At 31.1% G+C, this 20,496-nt stretch overlaps 1 protein-coding gene across 1 annotated transcript in view; it reads right to left on the bottom strand.

Moving 5' to 3' along the window:
• LOC124542916 (angiopoietin-related protein 2) overlaps window positions 1–20,496 on the bottom strand; it is a 57,610-nt gene that overhangs the window by 4,455 nt on the left and 32,659 nt on the right. The window contains exons 2-6 of the mRNA XM_047120848.1: window positions 7,343–8,461; window positions 6,928–7,135; window positions 2,104–2,235; window positions 1,139–1,326; window positions 410–553 (exon numbers count right to left, since the gene is read on the bottom strand). Coding sequence (XP_046976804.1) covers window positions 410–553; window positions 1,139–1,326; window positions 2,104–2,235; window positions 6,928–7,135; window positions 7,343–8,461 — 1,791 coding nt within the window. The remainder of the gene's footprint in view (window positions 1–409; window positions 554–1,138; window positions 1,327–2,103; window positions 2,236–6,927; window positions 7,136–7,342; window positions 8,462–20,496) is intronic.

Genomic DNA, 20,496 nt, shown 5'->3' with positions numbered 1-20,496 from the left:
TCTTCTATATTAATATAACGTGTGAAACTTTTAGGACATTTGTAGAGCACGTGTATAGTACAAATCCGCTCTTATCGTTTATCGCCTTTTTTTAATTTTATTTAATAAGATCGGGATTAATTTGGTATACAATAAACAAGTAAATTGCATTTCTAAGGGATTCAAAATAATTTAGGTTTACTAATAATATCTTGTTGGCATGTATCGGTAACTGAATGTACATAAAATCGCCGAAAGACTCAGATTAGATAAATCATAAATGGTCTCTTGACGGTATATATTGAAATATATCTTGCTGCATTTTTATAGTATAGCCTAGAGGTCGCTACAAATATTTACTTGTAGTGACATAGTGACATGTAGCGTCACTGAAGCGTGTTCATTATACAATAAATATACAAATAATTACCGGTTGTAAGTAGAGAAGGGGCTGTTGTTGGATCCATACCACGGATCATTTAGAGAATCGCCAGCGTTACCCTCGTAGCCTTCTATTTCAAGCTTATAGTATTCCGCTTCGGAATAGATCTTGAAGTGCGAATACTGCGCGTACCTGGAACGCAGAAGCTTTCTTGTTAGCGCTATAGTTTATAATAATATTTAGCATTTTTATAAATCCGTCGATCTTAAATTGTATTCAATAAATTATTCCATATAATAGTTAGTCGTTAATTAATATTATAACTAAAAAGTTTTTATACAATACGTTGATAAAATGTAAATTTAATTTCACTGTAAGGTGGAAGTTTCTTTACTCGTGAATTTGATAATCTCTCTGTTAAGATTAAAAACTATTATTTATTACTAAAGAATGTACCTTTCAATACATTTTTTTTAAAATTAAGTAAGAGTTTCCTTCTAACATTAGAGGTAATATTTTTTTTTCGATTTTACACAAAAGCCTAATCTCATTGATATCAACTTGTTAATATGGCACTTTGGCTATATATAAATATATAAATAGTATGTTGCAAACGTTTATTAGAAATATAGATTAATATGTCAATGTGTTAATCTAGTTTGGAGTGAAAATAATCCGTGTTTTTTTGAAGCGACGCTCATATTAGTAATTAGATATTTTTTTTATTTTGGAGTATAAGGTGTACTAGTCACGATTGAAAACAAAAAAATAACTAACCGTTTGTTACCATCAAAGTCCTCTAATTCAACTCTGAGCATGTAGTCGTCGTTGTTGGTTAGCATATATATGTTTTCGTTGCCAAGCCAGAACTCTTTGCTGGGGTCACCAAAACCGTTCTTATAGTCACTCCAATCGCGATTGAAATTCTCAGCCGGAACACCGAAGTCATCACGTCTATGAATTACCTGCAATTAATTGTTTAACTTATTTGACATAATTTATAAGACTAATTACTTGTATTTTCATTTGATAGTGTATATAAAATCTCAGAGTTGCTGAATAAGCTTATTTTTTAGTCTACGTTTTATTCTGTTTTTGTTTTTGAATCAATTCGTGGACACTTCACCAATTTAAGAGTATTCTGTACGTTAATCAATAAGAAACGATAAAGTGAATAATTTCGCTGCTGTTAATTATAGCAAGGAAATTGAAATGGGATTATATTGGAGTAATACCACCCAATGCTAAAGTAAAAATCATTGTTCCAAAAACCAAATAGTAATATGTTGTATTCAGGTACAACCTCAACTCAATTCCTTAATGCATTTTTGAAGGGAATTAAAATAAGCTTCAGACTAAGACTTATTTTCGTATTTTTGTAACAGCTTTTGTCCGGCTTTGTAAATTTAACAAGTGGAGCTTTTTTGTAATTTAATAAGCACAGAAATATCATAAGATATATTGTTTAATTTAATGCCACAAACTTCCCAGTTTATTGACCGATTTGTAAATAAAGTAAGTAAAAACATTATAATTAAAATAAATTAAAAGGCACGCTTTTATTTATAATAAGCAGAATAAAATGTGAATGCCTGTCCATGAAAGATGTTGATAGAACTATATATATTAACATTTCACAAAAAAGATAACATGAATTTACATCGTAAGTGGATTCTGTTTTGGATATAAATCGGTTAAGATAAAAAAGGCGATAAATATTGGTTCGTTGGAGATAATCTTACCGTCCACCCGCCGTCAGCGACATTCTGCTCGCAAAATACTTTCAAGAACCAGTATGTTGTGCCTCTTATCTGCAGATAATAAACGCCCGACTCTCGCATCCCAGCGTTCAAGAGGTCGACACACGAGTAGCCCTGAAAAGTTTTCATAACGCATTGTAGATCATCTCAAACGGATCATCCGCTTTAAAGCGCTTTAGACATCCATACATTATATAATACGTTCACGCAATGTTTAAATAATATCAAAGTATAAGTATAAAATATCGCAATGCATCGATATGAGCTAATTAAAATTAATTTTATTAAATTTATAAATTGTAACGGAAATCGACACACCTTCGACATCAAAGCATAGTAAGCGATACCAATTTAAATTACGTTTTAAATTTTGTTATAGCTTTCTTTTCCGTTACTGAAGGATACACAGTACGATTTAAGTAGAATTAATTGCGTACGTAATTATTTAGGTTAATTTATAATAAATTTAATAGAATAATTACATCGAAAGCAATTTTATGTGTTATGACATTTAAATAACTCGATATTTTATGCTTACTAATTAATTATTTTAAAATACTTACATAATAAAGTACAATGTATATTTTATACAGTATATCAATATTTACCATATGTTTGCACACATACATCTATTTATGTAATAAATATATATAGAAACATATATTCTGCAAGATTAAGTGTACCTAGTGTTGCAACAATCCGTATGAGGGTATGGTATAAGCATGTAACAGTAAGTTTATAAATTCGACTCGTACAATGATTTTACTTTGTAAATATATTACATTTTTTACCCAATCACGCTTACTTAATCCAATGTATAATTAAAATGTTAAAATCGTTTTATATTTTAATTTAATATCTTTATAACTTTTTCAATTTTTTTTTTAATAAAAATAATAAATATGAGACAACATCATATACATTATTCTGATCCCAATTTAAGTAGCTGAAGTAGCACTTGTGTTATGGAAATCAGAAGTAACGACGGTACCACAAACACCCAGACCCAAGACAACATAGAAAACTAATGGTAATCTACATCGACTCGGCCGGGAATCGAACCCGGGACCTCAGAGTGGCGTACCCATGAAAACCGGTGGAAAACACACCACTCGAGTATGGAGGATTATATTGCAAAGAATAAAACAAAGTCGCTTTTTCTGTCCCTATGGTCCTTTGTACGCTTAAATCTTTAAAACTACGCAACGGATTTCGATGCAGTTTTTTTAATAGATAGAGTGATTCAAGAGGGAAGTTTTTGTATATTAAACATAGACAATCTAGTTAAGTAGCACTGATAATTTTAAAAGTTTCTAATGTGATGTCGTAAATTTTTTAATGTTTTTGCGCTTACATTGTAAACGCTGGCTGAACCCCACTAGATAGATTAAAATAATGTACTACAGAATTATACACCTTAAAAATGTCTACAAAAAAGTCAGCAATGGTATATGTCTATCTCTTAAAGATAACCCACAATAAACATTTTTTTATCATTTATTTTTACGAGAAATAATGGCTTATTTTCGAAGCAATTTTAAGCAATATGACATTAATCCTTATCCAATTAGGTACCTTAAATAAATTGTGCATTAAATATAGATCAATATGGCCGTTTACAGCATGTAATTTTAATGAATATTTTTATAGCGGTTTGAATTTCCTAATGAGTGAAAACTGTATATTGTAGCCATTTGTTATCACTACAATTAGTACTCGTACATAAATAAAAAAATTAACAAAAAGAATAACAGATTTCAAATAAAACACTATTTTAAAACAAATAAATGTGCGCTAAAAAGTAATAAAAATAATTGCGTATTTAACATATTTTTTAGAGTCCTCCTAAGTAAAATGAAATGAAAAATTAGACTACTTAAAAGTCGAAATACGATTATGTAGTGTAGTTATAATTATTGATATATTTGAAGTCGGTGTCGGTGGTGATTTTTTGATTTTAAGTGAAGCTGATGTAGATTAACAATTTTTTCTTAACATGGACAGATTAAGCGTGCCGTTTATATGAGTCGGAAACTACTTCAAGGACAATTTCAAAAAAAAACTTACGAATAAAGCAAAAATAGACTTTCGAAAATACGGCTTTAATACATGCGACATAAACTACAAGGTACCACCCTCGAAAGAGCTGTAATCGGCCTCAGTAAAAAATCTTTGCAAAAGAGCTGATATATGTCGTACATCATATACACAATGGCATCATATGGCATCACATCATGTACACAAAATTTGATGAATGACAGTAAGAAATTCTGCCCCAAGTCGCACCCTAACTGTAAGCCGTTTAGTAGTTCCTATATCTTAAACACTTCGGAACAGATTTTGATGCGGTTTTTTTTAATAGATAGTGTGATTCGAGGGGAAGGTTTTTGAATATAATACATGAACATTATAGTTAAGAAACATTGTTAATTTTAGAAGTTTGCAATGTGATGTCTTAAATAAAAAAATTCTATAGTATATTTAGTATGAGTATTGCACCCGGGCGAAGCCGGGGCGGGTCGCTAGTATAATATTATTTTAATTCATTATACGAAAATACTTTTTTCTGATAAGTGAAATAAAAAAGCGTTCCGATGTGTATTTTAGTGAATTTGAAGTTTTCGCATCACTCGATAAAGATACCCGACGTAATCCGACATAACTAAGCGTAGGTTGGAACAATAATATGCTGTAAGCATTGGTAATAGTCACTCGGTGGGAACGGCTTGTTTTTGCAAGCCGACAAAGTCGCGAAAAGCACTGCCTGCTAACTATATTGTACATGAACCAGATTTACGTAACGATATCAACTTTCCATGCGCGCAACTCTTGGCGCACAGCTTGGAGTCCCATTTTCAATACCAGTATTGAAATCGTTCTGCCATAGCCCGTATCCACACATGATATAACAACTGTAATATAAAACGGGTAATGTTATGTGTATCACAAAATCATGCGTACTGTTTCGAAATAGTTCAAATACACTCACACTTTGGAAACGTTGAATAGAGTTTCGTTTCAATGTGCGATGTAAAAGTTTTTAGACAAATGAAGTTATTATAAACAAATCTTTTTTAAATGCTTCTGGATTCATGACACATACGACATTGGGAATATTTTAGCATAAATGGAGAATCTGTACCACTTTGCGACATTTATTTTGTAGTAAGAACAAAAGTAGATATACATTTACGTGGAAACCAGTTATTACTGTAACATTATCAGTGCGCGGTACTTGCCTCTAGATTGTATTGTAATTATGTTCAGATTTCTTACTCTCTGATGATAACATCACGAGAAATACATTTTGTAATATTTTACAGTTTTATGAATTATGATAGCAAATTTATAAAAGATTCGATTGAATGTGTATATTTCATATTACAAAATTGATACAGAAAGACACGTTGACTTCACAATTACATTAAACACCTTGTTATTACTAAACTGTTATTTGAAGTTATGACATTATTTTATTTTAAATATAGTACCAGTAATGGCAAAAGGAGAAAATGGTGAATTTTTAAGAACCTGTATTACCATATACTTTATTATTAAGACATTTATACGCAGTGCTTGCTTACAATAGTAAGAAAAATATAATTACCTAATTGGTAACGAAATTGAATGCTATATTTATTCTATAAAATTCTTTATTATAATTTTTTTATTAACAACCATCAACTGTGATTCTACATGGTAGAATAAAACATGGTACGTAACACGAGAATTATTTATTAAGATGCAACAATCAGTCGAATGGTCAACAAACGAGAGAATTAGATAAATTGGTAAGTGTATCAATGTAACCGTATACTTCGGTTTTAATTATACCTTTCATAGTGGTCGCAGGATGTGGTTTAGTGAATGGATATCTTGGCCACCAAATATTGCGTAGTGTTCCTTATTGCTAAACTAGGAGACTTAAATGGTAGTCACTATAGTGGATAGAAATAGTATGTGCATTTTACATTCATTTGACAAACTGGAAACGGTACTGATTAAAATTCCTACAAAATAACTCGGTTAGATACGAAACGCCCTGTTCTATAACTAACTCGAATTACCTATTATATTTGTACTTAGATTTACCTAACGGTGATTAATTACTATTACTTTATACCGATATTATTGTTCTGGTTATTGGAAAAGTGTTTTAATGATACGAGACCTTTAACGGTACATTACATTCGAAACATTTTTCAGTTCAAACCTTAGTAAGGGCAATACAGATATAGAGAAAAGGTTTATTGGGCGAGAAAATTCTGAGATTCCATCTTAAGGATTCCAGGTAGGTAACCTGGAATCTGTAGGATGTTCATACTCCCCTACCTCGAAAAACACGTCGGTAGTTCTGCGCTTGAACGGTCTCCGTTCGTAGTCGTGACTGATAAGTGTTTACAGATTATACGAGCGAAGGAACGGACAATTGTGTCCTGCACAATCTAGTTTCCTTTAAAAATGCTCACCGAATTATATATTATTTTTGTATTATACGATTGTAGCGTTTAGTAGTCCTTTAAATAAATATATTATTTATCTAGCTCAGAATAAGTGTCTATTTCTAATTTTTGGTTTAATAGATAAATCTTAACATGTTAATAATGATATAAATAAATAAGTATATTGTTATAAGCACAAGCGAGTAATATTGCTGATTTGCTCAAAAAAAATCTTAAACAAGATACTTCGCACAGCAATTCTGTAACATGTTCAGTAAACGAATGTTCGTTTAAAAATCGTCGCATTGCTTAAGTCCGATTGATAAATAATGATCATTGTTAACCGATACGGTATATAACTCACTTTAACGTCTTTGTAGTTGGCGACAATTTCGGAAGCGAATGTGTTATTGCCGATGATTGGTTTGTTCTTCACACTCGGGAAGATGATTCCGCCCTTGCGGCTCGTGGGTCTAGGACTGGTGGGGCCTGCGCTACTGCCAGTGCTTGTCGGTGTCACTGTTACAGTGGCGCTCGTAGGACTTGCGCTCGAATTGCTCGGACTGCTCGGGCTGTATGCGACATCACTATTAGACTAAATACTCTATATATAAAATTTTCGCATGCCTATTTAATAATTCAGTGCACAATTTGAATTACATTTTTGATATTGCATTACATTATTAATAACGTTCGCTAATTAGCACAACGCAAAGCAAAATCAACACACGCAAAGTAAACTTTCGCAAAATTAACCATAGTATTTAGAATGATTTCACCTGTTGTTTCCGATGACGGTCGTAGGGGTAGTGTATGCAACCGTAGTGATCGGATCTGTTGAGGGCTCCTCCACTCTGTATCTGTTCGGCGCATATTCCACTAGTCTGTCTATTGTGGGATCCAACAGCAACTCAGCTGGTACTGGCCGTTGAGCTAAAGTCGCTACGTCGTCCTCCTGTTTCTTGAGACGTTTTTCTACCATATCTAGATTTTCAATAATGAGATTTGTTTTAAGGCGTAAGTCATTATGAATCTGCCCTATAGCTCGTTCCTGCCTCTGAGTTTGCGTCAAAAGTTCATCTGATTTGGGTACGAGATCGTCTACGGAACTCTTTGTGCCGACGACCACATCCCATACTTCGTCCATTTTTTCAGAAACGCTCATCATCGGAATGATTTTATTGACGAGGGTATCGATTTTACTGGATTTCATTACTGGCGAGGCAGTGCTTGTAACGGTTCGATTTTTAAATATATTATTTACATTTATCGAAGCAGATTCAGGTTCGACTATCGCGGCGTGCACATCCGCCACCATATATAACACTTTTCCTAAATTTTCAGACACGAGATTTATATGAAATTGTAATTTACGATCTACTGTTGACATTGATGATCTCAATTGATCGACTTCTTTAGTAATTTCGTTAATCACTTCCGTGTTCAAGCTTTTTGCGATTTCTATAACATTAAGATTGATTGGCTTCTTTTCACTTGCTTCGGCGTTGATGTCGTCGACGGGCAAGAAATTATTGTCTATTTGGGTTTTCAATCCTACTAATTTCGTGTCAATATCAGAAACTTTTTGATCTAACGATTCTAGTTTCTTATCGAGCATTTGTGCATTACTAAGTTTATTCTCATGAGTTTTCCTGTTGTTATTCTCAGTAGCAGTTTCTTCTGCACTTTGCGCTAGTTGACTAAACAGTTTTAGATCTAAATTACCCAATTTAGATATAATGGCATCCGTTTTATGAATGTTATCGTTAACTCGTGAATCCAGCGCCTCAACTCTTCTCATAAGGTGTTCAACTGCTTTATCCAAGTTTTCAATTCTTTGAAGTTTCGTTTCTAAGGTACTAACGATGACCTCGAATACGTTAAAAATGTATTGTTCCCTGAAACAAAATATACAGTATATTAGAATTAAATCGTAATGTAAATGGCGTCTTGATCAAATAGACTTTGGATTTTTTATGTACAGAAAAAGTAAAGAGGTAAAAGTAAAAATAGAGTCAAGTTTTTATTAGTATTTCTATAACAGAATCATTGCCGAGAAAGGAAAAATCGATTGAAATTTCTGTAAATTCTTATCAAAGATTCTGTTGCGTTACAAGTATTAAAAATGATTTATTATTGAATTGAGATTAATTTTTATCGAAGAACTTACACAATTTATAAAAAAATTATGATGATTAAATCACGACCTAGTTTATTTATATCTAAACATGGACATACTTTAATACATGTTTTAATAAAGTAGGTATTTAAATGTTTATATGGAGTGAAACACGATTATTTTGATTCGTATTTTAATTAGTGCCTAGATTAATCAGAAATTTATATCGATATTTAATGCTTTTTAATGTGAACTTATAACTAAAGATTTTAGGTAGATCGCCCGTAGCATTATGGTGAAGCAACAAAAGAAAATGTGAAAACCAAAACGCGCCCTCCGTGTGTCTTTTCAAATAGCCGTGTGGCGTATGCAATTACACATAAGTTGTTTAAATGTTTCACAATAATTTAGTTACTCTTTTATTAAACCTATTCAAATTTGAAATTCGAGAACTCTAAATCTGAATACATATTCACATATAAATTAACCCATCATCGTATGGGCAGTAGAATAATAATTGGCAACAGTGAGGCAATTTACTCGAAAGGCTTGTAGCCTTATCGCCACGTACACTTCATTCCAGTAAGGGTTGAGTACAATGAAAATAGTACAATACGATTGCATCATGGATTTCAGTGCAATGTCAATTAAAAATTAAATTAATTTATTTACTAATAATAGATAGATAATAATATAATTCGTTATTGTCACCTGTTTATTGTGTTACCTGCGTCGGAGCAGGCTCGTTAACAGGTAACTTTAGAAGGTTCACGTCGTTCGCCATTACGCAAATCTCTAAAATTATGGGCGCTGTCGGTAAAGTGGAGTGGCTTGAAATATTTAATCGGCCGCTAGTTGCAACTGGCCCTTGCCGATTATTTGCTCGATAATATTTACATATTTTCTTCTTGAGAACGAAATTATCTGTGTAATTTATATTTATATTTGACGATTCCAAAGTAGAACTAAACAACTAATGCGTTTTATTATTATTTGCATTTAAGATTTATTAAATTACTAGATATATAAATACACGTATGACATATGAATATACATGACATATAATATATTGTTTTGATAATATCCAACACAAAATAAACATGTTTACGTTATTTAACGTTGTCAAAATTTGAAATTTAGTTTTACAGATCACCTTAAAGTAACCGTGATTTTAATTGAAAACATTTTTTGGTAAACATAATCGTAGGTATTCTGGTGTTGACTAAGAGGCATTTGATATGGTCTTAATAACAGTATTTGCAGTAATCTCAGGGAGGCTGCAGGCCGCGGCGCGGGCGCACAGTGCAGTAGCGCTGCTCGTGCGTTAACGTCGAATCGAATGTGGCTCAGGGTCTCCGCATTGTATCGCCATCACTTCGATTGCGAGCGCGCAATCCATGCCAATCTTTCTTATTCAAAGTTCTACGAAGATATTCACTGTCGATCTCATTACGTGCTAATGTTCCACCAGAGTGCTCTATCAAAAGTCAAAGGTTTTAAAGTAAACTTGAAACAAGTAACAGTTTCTGTACTAAATATAAATATGTTTGCTAAGTATTTATTAAGTATTTGAAAAAAAAAATGTATTAAGTTTACGTATAATTCAGCTTGTATTATATAATATCCGTTACAAACCTTTAAATGTGAGCAACGATATAAAAAATAGGTTTTCGCTTGTTAATCTTAATTAATATACATATTTCTTGTTTTAACACGTAAAATTTACAATTGCGAAAATGCTTTAACATATTACCGCGTTTATGTATAATAGTTCCATTATTTTATTGAAAGGCGAACCTACGGGTGTCCATGCAAATAGAACTAAGCTGTTCTTACGCAAGGAGATTGCCTAATGAAAACTAGAACACAGAAATTATCCTGCCAGCAAATAAATTAAGTCATTTTAATTATTTTGTAAATATATATGATAATAACGCGAATTTAATAAACCGGATATTATTTGTCAATTCTAAAACATGACATGTAGCGTGAGAATTCGTACCTAATCATGCATTTATTTCAGAATATAATTATTGTATATTGTAAACATATTAGAATTATCCTAAGAGAAGGAATATCAACGTAACAAATTGTGTTGATTTTATGAAATACTCTCGAGCTGGTGCACAATAGTTTATGTAAAAAATTCTTGAATATATTTGTTAAGATATTGCTTAAATACATATGGTTTAATTCTTCTTGTTACAAAATAATCAACTACGGCGTTGTTTCAAGACAGTACGTAATCTCATAAGAATACGAATTAAATACCAATATATACCATTATTTGTAATATTAAATAACGTCCATTGTGAAATCAAACTTTATGAATACGTAGTTTTGTCTTGAAACATAACACTTAATTGTGATTACGATTTGTATGTTATTTGTTTGTTATTTTTATTTAAGATGATTTTAACAACTTAGATACGAACTAGTACTATGAAATAATGACTCTCTACTTTTGCAGTATTATCAAACAATTGAACTACCTACGATTCTCCACAGTTTTATAATATACATCGCATATTATTCAACGTGAAGACAATAACAACGAATGAGAAAAATTACCGTTCACCATGATTTATTACGAAAAATATATTGCAAATGTTTTCCAAACCTTTAATACCTTACCTTTGCTATTTTAATGACAGATGGAACGCCAATCTCAAACGACTACAAATTACGGTTAATAATAAATGAATGTGTTATAAATGAAACTATTATTTAACGACTTTGGCGGTTACATGTTAAGATTTCTCTCGACAGCTAGTCACTTAAATAAATATAAAATGTCTCAAAATTCAGATATTCCTTCCATAGTTTACATACGTAGCAGCCAATATATATCAATTGATATTTATCATTTGAGTTTTGAGTTTCTTTCTTCCTTTGATTTTGTTGAACAATATCAAATAGACTAGGGAACAAGAAAGCCCATATAAGGTTTATATCTTCAAGAACAGAAAAGAGGATCTTATGAAAGTCATAATTTGAACCGAATTTGGAATCGGTTCCATTACAAATGCAAAAAGGCGAAGTAGACTGATATTTGCATATGAAAAAAGAAATAATTGTATTGTTCTAATGTTTAAAATTTTTAGAGCATTGTTGAATAATTACAACAAAATTGTAAAGCGTATATAATTCCTCGTACATTAAATAAAAACTACCTTTGTAGAAAAAAAAAAATAAGTTTGACATTACCTAATATTGACGAAGTTACGAATGTGAGGTGATGTAAGTATGTATAGACTCGTTTGGTACCTTCGTCATCACATTTTTTTCCACAGAACTCACATGTTATTTGTGTATACTCTGAATTTATGGAAATAAAATTGTAAAACAAATGAATCTAAATAAAATTTGAAATCTTTACGTTGTAACATTTTTTATAGATGATTTCTCTATTGTTATATTGAGAGTATTTTCGTGATGCAATATTTTTAATGTTGTCACTGCAAAAAATATTAGTAAAGACTTATAGAACTACACCGAGTACGAGTAATCAAGTAAGGAAAACCGAATGCGGTAGTTAGGATTCGAAGTCTTACGAAGCCCTGCGATCACATTAATTAAACACGTAATTTACTGATTACACAATGTTGTCACACAGACTACAAAGTCACTTTGACATGCTTTAATAAATACAAACAAAGAATGTTAAACAAGATTTTTTTTTTAAGAAACCCAACTGGCAACAGAAATCATGTATACTTAGTATAATAACCGCAAACTCGTAAATATTAACGAAGAGTATTAATATTGTGAAGACTAATAAAACACCTTTATTTCCTTAAGTGAATATTTTTGCGGTTTATTAAAAAAAGTACATTAAATTTTTTTTTATATATCTAACAAGAAGTGCCTAAGATATTCTAGAATCATTTCTATGCTAGCTGATAATAATTCTAAAAGTAAAATAAATATTGACGACGACGAAATAGTGTTATACACATTTACCTTAGGTAAGGTAGGTAGATGTTTTGATTTATATGAATTTAGTGAATTTATTTAGTTTGATGGACAAGCGACGTATAAAAAATTGCACGAATTATCAATTTAAAAGACCGTGAAATTGAAACGAAATAGAATGCAAAGGCGAATAATTTGATACTTAACTTTTACTATCTATTGCAAAGAAAGTTATACATAATTTCATGCTATCTGCATATGTTTCATATCATTTCTCTGATAAAGCCATTTAATACCTAGAATTTTGTGAATATTATATGTTTGTGATAATTGATAATGATTATAAGTATTTATATAAAAGTATTTTAGTTCTTAGTGTAATGTCAACATCAACGTAATATATTTTCAAATCTTATTTGAATCTTTTAATTTCGTAAGTGAATTGAGATTTAGATTATTAAAAGCCGTTTTCTATATTTTTCGTTACCGATATTGGAAATTCTGTCGAAACATTTGAAAGATCAGATAATATTATAAAATTGAAAGAAATGTTCTCGACTATGATAATAACTATAATTTGTGAAATGAATGAGATGTCGGTGTCCGGGTGGGCTCGTGCGATGCTATCATGTTTGACTGACATCAGGTGGCTTGCGCCGACGCCACTGCGGGCGTCCGCCACAGAGCCCGGGGAAAGGCATTTGCGTAACGTGTCATTAAATACATGCGACTTAAAACATCAAGCTACAATCAATTCGATAATATAGGACAAAATTAACGCTCTAGTGTCGATACTATTGCTACCTAAGTTTTAATAGTATCCACAAATAAAAAAAGGGATACACTTGAATAAGTTGTAATATTATTTTATTATTTTTAACGAAATGTTGTAATGTTTTTTTTAAACGAAATTTCGGCAGTAAAATGTCGAATTACATTTATTTTATATTTTGTAACGTTAAGAGACATGTTCAACAGCCGTTACGGCCGCAACGTGTTCTATTAATTTTATATTAAAGCTGACAATTTCATAACGGCAACGACCTTGGAAAAGGCCTCTTTGAAATAAGTAGCTGCGTTATCCGGCGAGTGTTTGCGGGCCGAGAGACCACGACAATGGAGAGCCGAGCGTATCATCGGCATCAGTATTATCACTCACTTAATGCTTATTATTCGATGCCGACCTTACCGCCATATCTGTGTAAGAGGTAACTCATCTTCGAACAAAGAGAACAAACATAGCTCGTTGGCAAAGATTACTTTGTTGCAACTTGTTAATTTTTTCAGATTTCGTGTTTATTAAAAGTAATTTATCAGTGCGATAATCAAAGTACTTTTATTAAAAAAAACAATTCACTGCATAATTAATTGAATTGTTGAATAAACCTAGTCCATGCATTTTGAGTGATATTGTGATATTTTTGTCATTATTTGTAATAAAACTTTTAATTGATTTATTAAGGATTAGTACTCCACCCATTGGTTGATACTAGAATTTAATTGATATTTATTGAAAAGATAAAAAAAGAACCATAACACTAAAGCTTGCTAACAGCGTACATAACTGAACATTTTATTCTTCGCCTATAAATAAAGACGTAACAAAAGCTACAACTTAAAGCATTTGTTAAGAATGAAGTTCGTAAGTAATATAAAATAATTTTATAATTAGTTATATTAATTAATTTTGTTTTAATTTTATTTTACTTTATGTATAACAAATTAATTAAGTCCAGTGAGTTGCTTGATTTTCAATTTAATGACTTAAGTATAGAATGTATAAGTAATTAACACTGTTACGATAATCTTATCTCCTATTAAACACTGATGTAATATTACCTTTCACGTCACAAATGTAGCTGTGGAAGTTCTAAAATATAAACATAAAAACTGTTCTATTCATATACCTATATACAACGTTATTGTCATAATTAAAAAAGAATTAAATCTTTTACAATATATTACCGTAGACGTGCAGAAGTCGTTTGATTTTAATTAAAAAAATTCTACTTAATGGCATTGTTAACAAATAATAATAATTATTAAAGTGATTATGAATAATATAATTATAATTCGTTTTAACATCATTTGGAATAGATTCAAGAATATGTGCCATCGAAACAAAACACGGAAATAAAAAAAAAAGAAATTAATTTAATAATGAAGCTACGATCACGATTTATAACATATACGATGCATTGAGTAGTAATAATTAAAGTTTTTTGTTTATTTTCATTGATAGTTTAGCCATGAAATATATATTGTAGTATTTTTTTGATAGACGTGTTACTTAGTACATTAGACTTAAACGCGTTCACGTATGCAAGTGTATCGTATCGCCTTGCGGTCTCTAATGGTATATAGTAGATAACTTCAAGCAGAATAATGTTAACCATTAGGTATAATTTATACCCGTGCCTTGCAGTGGGTCTGGCGAATGGATTCTATTAGTTCGGTTCGCCGGAATGTAGATTACACGAAGTAGATAACAAGTAGTGTAATACTTTGAATGTATTGGCAATGCAATTTAAAGCAAATCGTATAAATAATATTTCGTAACACTTGAGTCTATATTTCTCAGAAATATTACTATTTACGAGCAATACCCGCGACCTCGTTTAACAACCTAAGTTCTTGAGTATCACCTGGGATCATTTAACGAAATAACATTAATACAAAGCTACATCACTGTGTCCAAGTATTGTTCCGGCATGGGCAGATTCGGTTCTCTAATATATCTCGTAAGCGCTCATTTAAGTACAGTGTGACACAACTTAGACGTAGTATCGGCAAAATTCGTAAAACTGAATTAAGAACGCTATCCCAAATTATCAATTCATTCATATCAATTTATTTTTTATGTGAATATGATCTTAACGCAAAACGTAATAATTTGTAATATCATATGACCTAATATCAATTTGACAATATTTGTATGCACTTGCTTTCTCGGGTTGAACTGACGCGAGAATTTATAGCGACGAATAGCTTCGAATGGGGCGATAGGAAGCTGTTTCTATGTTGTGTCGCACTATACGTCCATACGATTATTTATACCAACTTCAAAGACATATTTTATACCAGGACTTACAAAGTGTTTTACTTTTAATTGCTATTACGATATATTTATTAGTTTTTGTATTGTGACAAAAATAAATCTAAAGATTAAATTATTTACATAATGACTAGACTAGAATTCCAATCTTATTTATTATCTATTCGCAAATGCTGAACTGTCAAGTATGTAATTAAAGCAGGTAGTATAAAGATGCGTTTGATCATTTAAATATCAAGCTGGTAAGTAGGACAAGAGTATAGGTATATTATAGAAGTAAGGTGACCGCTGGGCGCCGACCACAGCAATCGTTTAAAAATAGTTACTGATTGACCTAGACTGAGTTATAAAATAATGCTATATAATTTTTGTTTATTAATAAAAAGAGATATTTTTCAATTAAATACTCACATTTTCAATTAATCGTAAAAATATATAAATAGGATAAAAATTGTATGTGAGACTTTCCGAAGAGCTATTAAGACTTCGCCATCAGAAATTTTGTGTGATTGAATATAAATTACTCACAATAAGTAATTACTCACACAAAAATATTCTTTCTTATCGAATAGGTTGGTGGTCGGGCATATGGGCCACTTGGTGGTAAGTGGTCACCATCACCCATAGACAATGACGCTGTAAGAAATATTAACTATTCCTAATATCGTCACTGCGCCACCAACCTTGGGAACTAAGATGTTATGTCCCTTGTGCCTGTATTTACACTGGCTCACTCACCCTTCAAACCGGAACACAACAATACTGAGGACTGTGGTTTGGCAGTAGAACAACTGATATTCAAACATTTAAATTTAAATAAACAACATTTAAAATAGTAAAAGAAACCTGCGTATGTCGTCCGTATCTCTGTGTTTATAAGCTAAATTACTCCAGACGAGGGCCATTGTCTAGAAGTTATTACTTTACATTTATCATTTACTAAAATCTAACTCATTTATAAAGTTTTGTATTAGATTTTGATACGTTCTTTGTTACAAAAAGTAACAATTGTTTTAATTTATTTTGTCTCGACATAAAATTGTTTCATTGAAGAATGATTTTTTGTAATGCAATTAACGCATTATAACGCGTATTAAGTAAAAAATGAAAAATTAAGTAATGTGAGAACATTTTCGTGTGAATCGGGCCTGACGTATAACTGTTATGTCGCATCACGTAACAATGTATCACACTAATATCATAAAGAGGTTATGGTTGTTTCTCAGTCTTTTCCGGATTCGCGTAAAAACTACTAATCCGATTGATGGAACCATCCAATTACGATAGGTTATAGTTTTCTGAACACAAACGCTTATACAACACTATTTTATAGACTTCATTACAAGTGTCTATCTTTTATATTAAATATAATAGTAGATATATATAATAATAGAACAAAGTATATTCAGGTCATTTGTCGAACTGAATTATACGCTCATTAAAACTTGTAAATTAAGCGTTTTCTGTAATAATTATCTATTATACATTATAATTCGAAAGAGAAGTTTTATATGTACTACCAGATTGGAACTTTGACTTCAAAACGCGATGTTACATTACGTTTAAAAATGTTAGAACGACGTAAAACTCTACATCTATACCCAGGCGAACGGACAGACTCAAATCTACAATAGGCTATTTGACAATGCGAAAAATAAATTGTGAATTATTGTAATCAGTTTATATTATGAGTTTAAAAATGAAAATTTACTAACTAAAGTTGAAAATAATACTTAATTTATTCAAAAATCCATCAATAAAAATTGTATTTTTGCAAACGTTTGTCACTTGACACAAAACGCTCCCGATTGGCCGGGCTTATGATGAAGTCACTTTCTTGTAAACCTTGTTTTTCTATTATATGTACCACAGATTAAAAAAAATACAGGAAAGTGACGTCAGCGACCCCATTGCCCCCCATATTGTCCAAGTAGCGTTTGTGCGCGCTATTTAAATATGGAATTTTTAATATGATATTTTTCGGCAAATATATACTAGAAATAAAAAAAACACTACTTTTAGTGGTTTCATTAACTTCTACTTAATAATATAAAATTGATTTTAAAAACCAGTCAAATAGCCTATTGTTACAATTAGTCTTAAACATTCATTTCTTGTCATCGCAGCGCCTTCGTCTTAAACTCTTCTTTACTATAACTGAGAGACATAATAAATTGACATTACAAGGCGATGGCCAGTATATGTTTGTAATATTTAATGATTTAACAATAACCTTGACGTATTTTTGATGAAGTACATCTGTAATATAGTTTAAAGTGTTTGTTTTATTATGGCGACGCGACGATATGTTTGCTCAATGGATATTGACAAACAAATAATAAGAAACTTGCAAGGTAACTTTTAATTTTTGACTTTTTCTACGAAATTAAAAATAAAGGAAGACTTTAGAAATATTTAATTAGTGAACACTAAGATTTCAGTTTGTGTCAATTATAAAAGTGTCATAAGTGTGTTAACAAAGCTGCGTCTTTTTGTTTTCAATGTAAAATCAAAGAGAAACGAAGGAAAGAAGTAAGCGTTGATCAGACACTCGCTAAGCAACATTCAAAAGCCGATAGTATTTAATACGGAGCAAACACTAGCAGCGTGTAACCTAAATGATTGTCATTGGTGATATCGCATTACAAAATCAAAAACACAATGCTGTATCAGAAAAATTTCTCAACAGAATACTCTTGCAGTGTTGCTAGAATATTTAATTGACTCGCTCGATCAATTGTATTCTCATTTTGATTGATTAACGCGTCCAAACAAAATATATACTGCGGTAGCAATGGACACGATATGTAATTATGAGGCAATAAGGATTATTATCATTACGGCATTTATTCCATATACTATATTTAAGCATATAAATAAAATTGCAGTCGGATCTGATGTCTTTACAATTATACCCCTTCCATGTAAATTTACTGCCGACGCTTAGCGGAACTCTAGTGGAGGTCAAAGGTGCTTGGTTATGGGCCGTTTAACTGCGGCCGTGCAAGGTCTTACTAAATATTACGCTCATACTTAATATTACGGAGTATTCATTTAGTATTTTACATACGAAAAATCATAAATTATGTAATTCAAGTTTATGTTATTTAAAACTACTACATCGAGAAGCCCTTTAATACCTACATATATTGCGAGTGTTTATTTATACCTACATATTGTTATATGAATGATATATTGCAAATATGAATGACACTTTGATATTTAGCTGACCGGTATTATTTATGGTAACTGTAATGGTATTCGATATTGGTTCTCATGTTGATCGTCGACGCAGCTTTATGAATGTTACAGCAAAAAATTTTAGTTTATTTTTAAGTGTGTTGTGTGGCAAAGTTATTGTGTAATTACGTAACAATTTTAAACCCATTTGCAAAACATTCGACACAAATACAAAAACAAAATGAACTCTACACCTACTATTGCCAATATTCTTTTTTTATGTAATAGGTAGGTAAGTGGTTACTGTAAGAGATATTAACCATTCCTTTCATTACACTAATGCGCCACCCATTTTGGGAGCCAAGACGTCATATACCCCGTGCCTGTAATCAGTGAGCCAGTGTAACACAGCTCACTGATTAATGTGTGTATAGACGGGCTTGCACAAAGCCTTACCATCACGTTATATTCAACAGATCTGAATCAGTACGTTATATAAGATGAACATGTTAGAAGTAGTCAAGGTTATATTACAGTTATAATCTTCCAGTTTTGTGAACATTAATTTTTAATACTTTTTTAACGTTGTTAGAAAACGATTGAAGTGTTTTTTAATAATAATAATTATGGTTTAACTTACTTCACCTTGTATTACTCTTAAATATCAAGTACAATAACTACAACAGTTATTTCCTAATTTTTCAACATAATTTGGAGACTGTTTTCGTTTAGACTAATAATATAACATGACCTATAAAGTTTATGTTTTCTTAATTGTTCCGGTTTTTTTAGTCAAAAAAATAACATTTTTATTATTATATAGAGCTCAGTTACGACTTACTACGCTAATTTGTATAATAAATTAATATAACGATTACTTCAGAAACAATTAATCGTTACGAGAAATCGATCGAAAGACAATCGATAATCAAGTTTAGTGTTTATATTTCGAATAATGATTTGATTGGTTCAATTTTATTCTGAGTAATATACTGCGCAGTTCGAAATTATTTATACGTATAACCTTATTTTAAATAATAATGATTTATTTTTTTAATTGTCGCGTTATATAGGTAACATGTATTATGGCATGATTACATTAATAATTTCTATAATCGGAAATGTCATTATCTAGTTAGGGACATGAATTCAAAGATTTTTCATATTCAGTCATTTTATGTTCATATCTTTAAATTCTTGGGGCGTTTATGGAGTCGCGGAAAGTGAATATGGTTTGCTCGAAGGCATCGTATCCTTATTTAAAAAAACGCTTTGTTCTTTTTATATATAAATCGTAAGATTTTGCATCGAATCAATATGGAAAATGCGGAACGTCTCTGAGAACGTTTAGAGTAATTCAGTGTTATGTTTTATTATTCACTGCGAATATCTTATAAATACTTTTTATACATATGTCAAATATTCATGTTGCTTTTATATGAAAAACAATCAATGTTTACATATTAAACAATGCACCATGAACGTATCCAATATAAAGGATTAAAGGCTGTATCAATTTTAGCAGTGTCAGAATACATTTTATTAAATTAAGACGGGAACAGTAATGTAGCGTCAAGAACTGTAGTGTAGCGTCAGACTTCTACACCAGAAAACATTATTCTAAATTCAAAAGTACGGAGATAATTCTACGAACATTTAACGGA

The sequence above is a fragment of the Vanessa cardui genome, chromosome Z, assembly GCF_905220365.1.
Source record: "Vanessa cardui chromosome Z, ilVanCard2.1, whole genome shotgun sequence".
NCBI lineage: Eukaryota > Metazoa > Arthropoda > Insecta > Lepidoptera > Nymphalidae > Vanessa > Vanessa cardui.
The sequence above is the reverse complement of the archived record's forward strand: the minus strand, read 5'-3'. Positions and strand labels throughout refer to the sequence as shown.